Raw genomic sequence first — 12,641 nt, 5'->3', positions numbered from 1 at the left:
GGGGATTGATCTAAGTTACGCAACTTCAGCTACGAGAATAATGTAGCTGAAGTCGATGTACTTAGATCTACTTACCGTGGTGTCTTCACCGTGGTAGGTCAACTGCTGACACTCCCCCATCAACTGCACCTATGCTTCTCGCTCCGGTGGAGTACCAGAGTCGATGGGAGAGCACTCGGCGGTCGATTTATCGCATCTTCAGTCAAAGCGATAAATCGACCCCCACTGAATCAATCACTCTGGAGGTAAGTGTAGACATGCCCTGACACACATATACACACACACATATACACTGTTTCTCTCTCTCTCTCACACACACACACGCATGCACTGTCTCTCACACACATACTCTGCATCTTTCACGCTCACCCCCCAACACATACTTGTATTTTGTTGTTGTTGTTACTTCTTGAAATGTACATATATTCTCTGTAATTTTATTTGTTCAGAGTGTTATTTTACTTTTTTGACTCGTCTGTGCATTTCATAATTTTATTTCTCTTGTGCTTAAATTTAATTCTTTGAGTTATAGATCTAAAATGCCTAACTTGTCCTGGCTGGAGTAATTATCATTATTACTTTTATCATATTATGCTTTGTCATTCATTATTTAAAGTGATACAATCAAATAACAGTATACTTCTAGAATGTATCTTTAGCTTGTACTAACCTTAGCAGCGCCAGTTTAAAACACATTAGCTAGAAACACAACTTTAGACACTGGGCAGATAAAGGTTTTCAAATTCCATTTTTAGCTATAGCTGTAAAATAACTTAAAATTTGAATGAAAATAAATGCAGTTCCAACTAAGACACCAATAGCAAATGATGGAGTAGAGAGTCACATGCATGATTGTGATCAGTAAACATAAATGTCAAAATAATTAGAAAAATAAACTCCCTTTCTTAATAAAAGAAAAAAAACCTTAATCACATATGTTAAAATTAAGTATGTTTTTAGTGGAGTGAAAAACAATTGACTAAAATAGAGTAGATAATGGCAATAACACAGAGTGTCTCTGTTAGAGAAGTAAGCAGATTTTATTTATTTTTATTTATCTCTACTAAAGACAGTGTACAAGGTATCAAATGCATGTTTCTGATATCTGTGTTAAAGCCCCAGAACTGATACCTCAAGGTTTGAGATTGGGAATATCTTGCTGTATTATCTCCTGATTGTTCTAAATTTACATATAAACTTTAAATGTGGCTTTAATTGGAGTTTATATATTTTTTTTCTTTCTTTATAATAACAATTAGATACAGTGGTCCTGTCAGCTAATTCCTACATTTTTATCTGCAAAAAAACCTAGAGTTTTCATGTGCCTAAGTAGTCCCTGGAATCACAGTTAAAGTTTCTTCCCACTCCTCGAAATCTGAAATGGCACCCCAGTGAGCCAGGAGTGCCCAGAGGGCTGCACAAGGGCTGTGGGCTCTGGCAAGATGCAGCTCCTGTGTGACAGCATGAAGCATGCCTTGAGCCCCATGCCGAGCACCAGGCACCACAAGCCACAGTAGCAGCGCAGAAGAAAGGGTGGCAATACATCATACACCATGCCACCCTTACTTTCGTGCTGCTGTTGGCGGTGGCATTGCCTTGAGAGCTGGGTACCCTGCCAGCACTCGCCAGTATCTGGCCACCCCGCCACTGCTTAATTTGTTCCTTGGCTGAGCACCGACATCTCTTTCAATACAAATTAAACGCTGGGGAAGCCAGCAGGGCCCAGAGGTGATGGGGTGGGGGAAGCCCAGGGAGCCCACGGGGGTCAGGGATGATGGGGTGGGGGTGGGTACCAAAATACAAGTTTGCCCAGCGTACCATTTTCCCTAAGGCTGGCCCTACTTTAACTATACAGGGTAACTTAATGTTGATTTATTATAGCACTAAACAGAAACTATTACACTATATGTATTTACAGTACAAAAATGCTGCTTTGTATTAGGGTTCAATCTTAGGACTGCTGTAAAAACGAAATCATAACAAAAAAACTAAATCATCATCCTCAGTGAAATAATTGTCTAAGCCAAGAGAAATGCCAAAAGTAGGGAAATGCATCAAAAACCTTAAAAAGCACATTGTATTTTTATAATTCTTTCAGATTTAATAACCTGTATTATTAGCATCGTAAGTAAGGAGACTGGCTTAATGCATATTTTAAATTGACAGTATTCTTTTAAATAGTTTTTTCCCTATATATAAATGACATAACAAATAATTCATACTATTTCCAGAATATACTGATGGTTAATGACAATGTCAATTTTTTTTAAAGTTAATTTTATTAAAATAATTAATCCATCCTAATATGCCCCCCACAGGCTGGCTAAACAGGACGATCCAACATGAAGGCCTTGCGTATTCTGATTTTCACCAACAACTAAATGTGTACGGTCAGGATGAGGAGAAAATATTCAAAACTATATCCACATAGAAATTATTTTGTCTCTCTCAAGTGTATTTCACAAGCACGATACATTTCTGTGCCCTTGTACCCACACTATATGTACAGTACAGTTATATCTTTCCATGTATGAAAACTTACTTTTGTTACTCTAGTGCCAGCTATGTAGTTAATACATTGAAAAAACAAAACAATCTGCAGGTCACTTACAACTGCTATGTTGAGAACATGCCACTATAATGAGCCAGTTTGTAGAAACTTCCCTTAGCAATTTTCACATTCTATTTATAAATGTATCTAGTATGTTCAAGTGCTGAGGCTTTAAAGTTCTCTTTCAGCCCTGCCTTGACTCCTCAGGACTTGAATCTGGAGGAATCAAAAATGCAGTATAATAATGTGAGAACTGTAGCAAACTGTTTTATCACCAGGGCCAGCCTCAAGTTGTCCCGGTGCTTCATTGTGTTCTGGGGAATGACAAATTGTAGACATACAAATATAGTGATCTGATGCTCTAAGGCCTTGTCTACACACAAAACGTGTACCATTTTAACTATGCTGGACACAATCATACTAGTAGGAAGGTGTTTTATACTGGTCACATAGGAAGCAGAATAAGATATAGCAGAATAAGGCATCTTTGTACAGGCATTACTGCATCCACACTCGGGGTTGTATCAATATAACTGTATCAGACAGACAATCACAGCAAAACCGACACTTGTTACCAACACACCAAAACTGTGTGCAGACCTAGCCTAGGCCATGAGTTTACAATCTAGCTGATTCATTTTACTTCAGGGATAATTATCCCTCAGACTATGTCTACACTACAGAGCCTACACTGGCACAGAAGCCCTTTTCTGATGGAATAGCTGCATTGACACTGGGGATTAAGCCAGCACAGCTACGTAGCTAGGAAGCATGATTTTTTCACTCCCTTGACAGATATATCTATGCCAATATGTGTGTTAAGTGTAGATCACGCCTCAGTCACTGTGATGGTCTAGAACCAAAGGAATACTTCTACCTACTGTACTCAGCAGCATGAACACAGCTGACAACCAACACCCACAATAGTATTTGCCCAGACCAGTCATGAATTTTCAGTTTTCCATACACAATGTATATCAAAAAAATCAAACCAATGAAGCATATCTGACTTTGCATCTGCAAACACCTCTTTTATGCCACCTCCTCTGTAGCAAGAAATAACACCCCAGGAATGAAATTACCTAAATAATATAGAGTAGCTGTTCCCTCAATTATAGTCTGGACCAGACCACAGCAAAAAAAAATCTCACCAGAGGATTATAAGAGAGGTTCTTAATAAAATTAATGTATTAATGGTGGGGAAGCCAAGGACATTTGCTGTCACCAAACCACCTCTCATCTACTCCAGTATTTCATATTTTGAAGGCTAGCTGTGGTAAGCCCCAAACCACTTTATTATTATCCTTTATGTCAGAAGAACAGTCACATGGCTGCTGCTGCAATACAAATGATTTTCCATGCAAAACACACTTCCTTCTTGTTCTTAGTCTCCAAGATATACATTAGATGCTTCCTGGCCTGCTTAGATATTTGCATTAAGTACACAGTAACTATTTCTGTATAGACAAAAAAAAAATTAAACCAAAAATATTTAAACTGATAGTTGCTTTGATCTGAAATTTCAGAAAGAGAACGTAGAGGTGGAATGAGCTACAGTTCCCAATATGCTTCCGCCAGCAATTACTTGATAGAGCTGAGCAAATATTGGGGCACCCAGTACTTGACGCATTTAATTCAAAACTGTTGTGAACACAGCTGCTTTTTCACACCTGGTAAGAGCCATTTTTGCACAGGAGGGAGACTGCATGGGGCCCAGAATTTGCAGGCCTCGTAAACATAAGTCCCTCCTCCCCCACCAAAACATATGGAGTATTCTAACGCCCCTTAAGTCCTCACCTTGACCTTTTCACAGGACCAGGACTCCCTAAAAGGGTTAGTGGGGCTGTTCCATTCCATACTTCTAGCCAGGTATGCCCAGGATAATGATAAATACCTTACTAGTGATTATTTTTTTTACATGTTCTATGTATATGACAAAATTCAGTATCGAATTGAAGAGCAGGAAGCAGCTACACACTCAGCCTAATTACATACATCAAGGTAGGAAAATCAGAGCGCAGCCAGAGACACAGGAAACAGCAGGAAATTGCCATAGTTCTTGTTAGGTAAGTCCTTTATTTCTAATGTATTATTCATTCTTTTTGTTTAGTGTGCATACTGAGGTAATACTTACACTTCTTGTCATATCCAGAGCTCCAGGGATATCCTGTGTCTCTTAATGAGGGTTTGATCTTACTTCCTTGATACATGCCACCAGATTGTTTCCTACTGGATTCATCATTAAAAAGTTAGCTCCCAGGCATTACAAAGCTGCCCAGTTCATATCAATGAAAATTTGGAAATATTTTCAGGTGTTTTTAAATGCCATCCTGTAATCTTCTTGTTTAACTTTGCATATGACTCCATAGTCATCCCAAACAGTAGTTAAAAAAAAACAACAACCTCTAGTTTTCCTTCAAGTCAATTGCAACTAGAGATCTAGACTACAATTTGGTCTCGCTCTTTGGATAAGACTTACAAAGCAATAAAGCCTTCCTGGATATAATCTGTATTTTTAACCTCTAGAAAAGTTAGGAACAGTCCAAATGGAAGGTTTTCTTTCTATTGACTGCTCAGGTGTATGATCCAAGTCTTCAGTGGGATACATTATTTTTCTAGCAGATACAACTGGGATATTCTATCCTTATCCATGTGTCAGCCTTTCACAGTTCAAGCTACTTCATCAGAGGAATGTAAACACAAAAGATCAGTGGTTCAGCTCCTGCGCTGCTGCGGATGTCAGAGCTGTAAATATGGTGCAATCTTTCCATTTGCAACAGGAGCCTCAATTCCTTCCATTTCCAAGGGCTAAATTTCACCTAAAAAGGTTGCTAATAACTGGTCTATGTTGAAGTCCCCTCCCCATTCACCATGGGATTCCCATTCTCTTGTACCACGTCCAACGCAGTTGCCACCGTCTCTCCTTTTTCTCTTCTTTTGCTTTCTGGCTTCTCCTTTTCTCACCTCTTCCCTCCTGCCCAGCTTGTCTCTTTCTCTTTTGTATATTTTTTTCCTTTTTCTTCTTATACTTTGTTCTCTTTGCTGGCTCTTTTCCTACCCCCTTTTGGTGGTTCTGTTACCCCTCTCCACTCCCTCACTTTACCAGATGGCTACATGTTGCTTGGGGTGGGGGCATCTAGTGGTGCCAACAAGGCTGGGGGAGCCAGAGCAGCAGAGAAGAGAAGCCAGGACTTAAGCCTGCACCCTTGTATATGAGACCTATTCTCATAGCCAGCTACATTAGCGCTCAACAGACGCAGGTAGTGAAGGGGGGCTGTTTTTAAGAAGCCATGTGACAGTGTGTTTGTAGTGTTTGCAGGAGTGGGGATGGGTCTGAGGCCCTGCAGCTTTCACTATCCGCGTCCATTAATACATACTGCCCCCTGACCATCCAAACTAATGTGGCACTCTTATGGGAGCCTGCCCTTCTACACTGAGCCAGGAAATCTCAGAAGGGTAGGAGAACATACTATTCTCATACTTCAGAGTAATTTGTTTGCCTCAGAGGTCACAAAGGAATTTCCCCCTCATATTTAGCATTATACAGCTGGCCAGGTACATCATGTTTTGTTTGGTTTCTTTGCCTTCCTGTGAAGTGTAAGTTATTCAACACCAGCGGAGGTAGGATACTGGATTAGATGAAGCAGTTGTCTGATCTGATATGGCAAATCCTGTGTCCCTAACAAAAATGGAGAGCTTAGTCTTTGCTGCAGTCTTAATCTTCGCTACCTTCTCGTGTTTATAGTCCCCTAGGAACAACTGACTTCTGACTGTAGAGGTGTGAGGACTTTATTATGACAACTATCTTAAAAAACAGGATATATCACAATAACCACTACAATATTTCTCTGCTCAACCATACATATGTGAATGTATTGAACAGGTGTTGGTAGAAGGAATTAACGTTTAGTAACAAAAATTCTAATTTTCACTTTCTCTACAACACAGTGTGCACAGACATGTGTTGAGTAGCTTCAAGAATGAGGCAAGGATACTAATGTCAATTGCAAAAGGCAGTAGTTGATAAAACACCCAGCTATATAAAGAACACCAGAGAAATACAGGCAAGCGCTGAATGGAGCGAGATATTGAGCCAGCCCCTACCTCTACCAAAAAATGGCATGGTATCTTTAATGACACCACCTCAGTTTTTAAGATCTCATCTGAAAGGCCATGACATAATAAACTGCAAGGAACTCAACTTGTCTCCCTCAGAAGGATGAAAGGCTGAATCAACAGTGATGCAATTTGAACCTATGGCTCCAAGGAGTCTCTGTTATTTCAGCCTTGGGTCTTAGACAGCCAAGCCATTCCCTCCAGCTGTATGTTACAATACATGACCTTCTTTCCTCCCAAACTAGACTATTCCCACAAATCAGGTCATACAAAAGTATCAAAGAAATGGTGAAAGTCTGAAGAATTATCCAGAGCCTAAAATTAGTTTCCCTTTAACCAAGAAGTTCTTCAAAATATCAAACTATTTGGGAGGAGAGTACTTGTGGCACCTTAGAGACTAACAAATTTATTAGAGCATAAGCTTTCCTGGGCCACAGCCCACCTCATCGGATGCTTAGAATGGAACATATAGTAAGAAGATATATATATACATACAGATAAGTTGGAAGTTGCCATACAAACTGTGAGAGGCTAATTAATTAAGATGAGCTATTATCAGCAGGAGAAAAAAACTTTTGTAGTGATAATCAAGATGGCTCATTTAGACAGTTGACAACAAGGTGTGAGGATACTTAACTTAGGGAAATAGATTCAATATGTGTAATGACCCAGCCACTCCCAGTCTCTATTCAAATGCAAGTTAATGGTATCTAGTTTGCATATTAATTCAAGCTCAGTAGTTTCTCATTGGAGTCTGTTTTTGAAGCTTTTCTGTTGCAAAATCAAATCAAAAAGGCTGACAAAGGAGGTGCTGTCGTCATCATGAATAAGTTGCAATATGAACAAGAGGCTGCTAGGCAGCTCTCTAACTAAACATTCTACAGGCCATTATCCTCTGATCCCAATGAGGATTGCCAAAAGAAACTACACCATCTGCTCAAGAAACTCCCTGAAAAAGCACAAGAACAGATCTGTGCAGACACATGCCTAGAACCCCAACCAGGGGTATTCTATCTGCTTCCCAAGATCCATAAACCTGGGAATCCTGGACGCCCCATCATCTCAGGCATTGGCACCCTGACAGCAGGATTGTCTGGCTATGTGGACTCTCTCCTCAGGCCCTATGCTACCAGCACTCCCAGCTATCTTCAAGACACCACTGACTTCCTGAGGAAACTACAGTCCATTGGTGATCTTCCTGAAAACACCATCCTGGCCACTATGGATGTAGAAGCCCTCTACACCAACATTCCACACAAAGATGGACTACAAGCCTTCAGGAACAGTATTCCCGATAATGTCACGGCAAACCTGGTGGCTGAACTTTGTGACTTTGTCCTCACCCATAACTATTTCACATTTGGGGACAATGTATACCTTCAAATCAGCGGCACCACTATAGCATGGCCCCACAGTATGCTAATATTTTTATGGCTGACTTAGAACAATGCTTCCTCAGCTCTCGTCCCCTAATGCCCCTACTCTACTTGCGCTACACTGATGACATCTTCATCATCTGGACCCATGGCAAAGAAGCCATTGAGGAATTCCACCAAGAATTCAACAATTTCCATCCCACCATCAACCTCAGCCTAGACCAATCCACACAAGCAGTCTATTTCCTGGATGCTACTGTGCTAATAAGCAATGGTCACATAAACACCACCCTATATCGGAAACCTACTGACCGCTATTCCTACCTACATGCCTCCAGCTTTCACCCAGACCACACCACGGGATCCATTGTCTACAGCCAAGCTCTACGATACAACCGCATTTGCTCCAATCTCTCAGACAGAGACAAACACCTACAAGATCTCTTTCAAGCATTCTTAAAACTACAATACCGCCTGTTGAAGTGAAAAAACAGATTGACAGAGCCAGAAGAGTACCCAGAAGTGACCTACTACAGGACAGGCCCAACAAAGAAAATAACAGAATGCCACTAGATGTCACCTTCAGCCCCCAACTAAAACCTCTCCAGCGCATCATCACAGATTTACAACCTATCCTGAAAAACGATCCCTCACTCTCACAGCTCCTGGGAGACAGATCAGTCCTCGCTTACAGACAGCCTCCCAACCTGAAGCAAATACTCTCCAGCAACCACACACCACACAACAAAAACACTAACCCAGGAACCTATCCTTGCAACAAAGCCTGATGCCAACTCTGTCCACATATTTATTCAAGTGACACCATCATAGGACCTTATCACTTCAGCCTCGCCAACAGCAGCTCGTTCACCTGCACATCTACCAATGTGATATATACCATCATGTGCCAGCAATGCCCCTCTACCATGTACATTTGCCAAACTGGACAGTCTCTACCCAAAAGAATAAATGGACATAAATCTGACACCAGGAATCATAACATTCAAAAACCGGTAGGAGAGCTCTTCAACCTCTCTGGCCACTCAGTAAAAGATTTAAGTGTGGCAATTTTGCAACAGAAGAGCTTCAAAAACAGACTCCAGTGAGAAACTGCTGAGCTTGAATTAATATGCAAACTAGATACCGTTAACTAGGGTTTGAATAGAGACTGGGAGTGGCTGGGTCATTACACATATTGAATCTACTTCCCTAAGTTAAGTATCCTCACACCTTGTTGTCAACTGTCTAAATGGGCCATCTTGATTATCACTACAAAAGTTTTTTTCTCCTGCTGATAATAGCTCATCTTAACTAATTAGCCTCTCACAGTTTGTATGGCAACGTCCAAATTCTTTGTGTGTGTGTGTGTGTATCTATCTATCTATATATCTATATATCTTCTTACTATATGTTCCATTCTACGCATCCGATGAAGTGGACTGTAGCCCACGAAGCTTATGCTCAAATAAATTTGTTAGTCTCTAAGGTGCCAAAAGTACTCCTGTCCTTTTTGCGCATACAGACTAACACGGCTGCTACTATGAAACTTATTTGGGAGGGGGTAATTTTATATTTGTCTCATGCTCACTCTACATTTATTTTAAAAAAGCATATGAAAAAGTACAGATTGTCACATGTAAGAAAAATTATACAAATACATCAAAACAAACAAACCCTGGTTTACCCATTACATAATTAATCTCTCAGAAAGGCTCTTGAGATAGTACACAGAATAATACATTGAGCCTAATGTTTCACTGTTACTCCAGTTTTATACCAGTGTAATTGCAATAGAGTTCAGCTGGCGTAAAACTAGAGTAATGCTGGGAGTAAGGCCCTTGTGTAAGAATGTTGGATCTGGTAGGCAGATGTGATCTCATGCCTGGAGATACCAAACCATTTTAGACAATACATGCAAGCAACATCACTTACCAAAAGCTCTCTGGGTACTCAGCAAGAGCCATGTTGATGACATCGAGTGCATGTTGATAGTGCTTTTGGGCTGAAAAAAGGAGAGCCAGTAGATGAAGTGAATTCATATCATCTTTGCACAGTTTCAGTGCTTCCTGAAGGTGTTCTATAGCATCAGAAATCTAAAAAACAAGAAATATTTTACCACGAGTCACATATCTGATCTTTCCCAAAGGTATGAAACTTGTTACACACTCATGACCATTAGATATCTTAGCATCCTACTTGGGAATGTGGTGGGAAAACTGACCTTTGCAAGAAATTTAGCTGCCAGCCCAAATTAATGGACTGTCAGCCTAGGAAAGCATGACAAAATGGCTGGGGATGAGAAAAGGAGTTTTTTGCCCTAGTATGTAATAGGTGGCATGCAGCAGCTATTGCAAGGTTTCAGAAGAGGTGGAAGTAGTACACATGACCCAATATTCCCCTTATTGCTTTGGCTTTTTTGGTTCTATGCTGTGCACAGACTCAATAGCCATACCCCTAACATGACCAATCCCCATCTCCATGTTCAGTCATGGGGAACTGCCAGGGTCTCTTTGCATGGTGTGAACATATACATTATTTCTGATTTACTTTGTGTCTTATGATCACTGCACAAGGCCACTCATGATTTGGCCCAGGAAAGTGAGATGTGAATGATGAAAGTCAAAGGGTAAAATATGGTTAAGATTCAGAACAATGTCAGGAAGGAGAAATGTCTCTGTTAGCTGCAAGGTAAAGTGCAGTCCTGATACATACAACAGAGGAACATCATTAGAATCAAGTTCCCACCTGGTAGAAATCTTAAATTCTATAATGAATGCAAATGCAACTTCCAGTCTATGTGGTCTGGCATCCTATCTTTATGCTGTCTGTTTATGAAGGAAGTTATGAATAGAAATCTTGTTCCTTGGTTATTGGTAGCAAGTTTTATGGAGGAATTTTGTCACCATATAGAACATCTTCCAAGGTGTGAGGATTTGGGATTAAATCACCCAGAATTAGCGTTCACTCATGAATGCCTAAACAAACAACATTGGAGGATATGCCCGACAATGTGGAATTTCGCTATTCTTTTCCTTATATTCCCATTTTTCGGCTACCTGAATTGTAGTTCCTTCTCTCGTCCTATTTGCAAACTTTTTACTCAGATAAGATTGCCTAGCATTCCACCATGCTGGCGTTGTCATAACTTCCATAGATCATTCCTGGAAAATAGATTCTATGTCATAAGGTACAGTAGCAACCAGAGAAATGTGCAGACTTGCTCTTCCCTCAGAGTTGTGCAAGGAATGTAGGTTTAGGGGTCCCCAGGTAAAAAACGGTTGAGAACCACTGTGTTAATGCACCCACAAAATTTAAGTATACATGAGTTTCATCACATTTGCAGGCAAAAATTGGCTAATTGTGAGTTTGACTTATGCATGCAGATAGCTTTTTGAGTTTTCCATGGGCAAACTGACATCCTTACAAGTTTGGCAGATGGGTTAATGGAGGCTGGCTGGCAATTTGGTCCTAAATAAGGAAATCAGAAGCTTTCCAGCCAGCACTGGGGCTGCACTAAGGTGGCATAACATCAGCTATGGTCATTCCTTCAAACCTATGACTGTCAAGCCGATAATCACATGATGCTGAAATGAATGCAGTCTAAACATATTTTTCACTCAACTGTAGGATAAGCCCTTTCTTTTAGCATTTACATCTCTGATGGATAACTCTTCCCTTCAGTTCCAAAAAATGCTAAGACCCAGGACAAGAGCTATCTGATTTGTTGTCTTTCTCCTTATTCTAGATTTACCTTTATTCCAACTTCTCATTGGATTGATTAAAAATTCTCTAGAGAAAATGAAGTTCCATTTATCCGAGTGGCTAAAGAAACCAACTTGCATTTGTTTAATCCAATATCTTCCAAAGTAACACCTACACCTTCCCCCCCTGCCCCCGCCCCAAAATGTAGCAACAAAATTAGAAGATCCTCCTGGTGTTTATCGAAGTCATAAGGAAAGATCTGATTTTTTTTTTCATCTCAAACATGCCTACCACTTGATTATTTAAGTATAGCCAGAAAGGATTTCTTAGCACAGTAACAATGTTAGTACCAACACAGAATCCGCCTCCTGCTGCATAATTAGGAACAGTGGACAAACACAGATGAGAAAAATAGCACTTAATAATGTCAACAGACTCTACTCCTTTACTGGACGCATTATACAAATGAACCTGCAATAGACCAGACAGAGAAAAATTATGAGGTAAATTTCCAGAACAACACCACCAAAATACTTGGTAGAAGTCAATGCAAACTTCTTTGGAAAGGCAGAGACTAATTATCTATTGACAGATGCAATAGCTTATTCATTTGAGTAGCTATGGAATATGGGAAGCCTGGAAGTTTGAAGCCCAGATGCGGTTCTGAAACTCCATGGCTGTACCATAGGTAGGTTGCCAGCTCAAATTCCCTGCCAGTGCTGCCTTAACAGCAATCCCATCTCAGCTGCACCACAAGTCCCAGCAGGAACTACGGTAGGAAGATTATCTGATCATTATTCGGTTAATAAATACATGAACAACATTTTGCAGGACACATGTGTACAAATATTGTGTATGTTGCAATGATTGAGCAACAAAGATATTGCTATAAAACA

The 12,641-nt window shown here is 40.3% G+C and overlaps 1 protein-coding gene across 8 annotated transcripts in view; it reads right to left on the bottom strand.

Moving 5' to 3' along the window:
• The window catches only part of TTC7A (tetratricopeptide repeat domain 7A), a 279,526-nt gene that overhangs the window by 125,585 nt on the left and 141,300 nt on the right, over positions 1–12,641 (bottom strand). For all 8 annotated transcript variants that reach the window (XM_048842851.2, XM_075127149.1, XM_048842845.2 and 5 more), the window contains one exon: positions 9,976–10,136. In XM_048842851.2, coding sequence (XP_048698808.2) covers positions 9,976–10,136 — 161 coding nt within the window. The remainder of the gene's footprint in view (positions 1–9,975; positions 10,137–12,641) is intronic.

This window comes from Caretta caretta, chromosome 3 (genome assembly GCF_965140235.1).
Source record: "Caretta caretta isolate rCarCar2 chromosome 3, rCarCar1.hap1, whole genome shotgun sequence".
NCBI lineage: Eukaryota > Metazoa > Chordata > Testudines > Cheloniidae > Caretta > Caretta caretta.
This window is presented reverse-complemented; position numbering and strand designations above follow the sequence as displayed.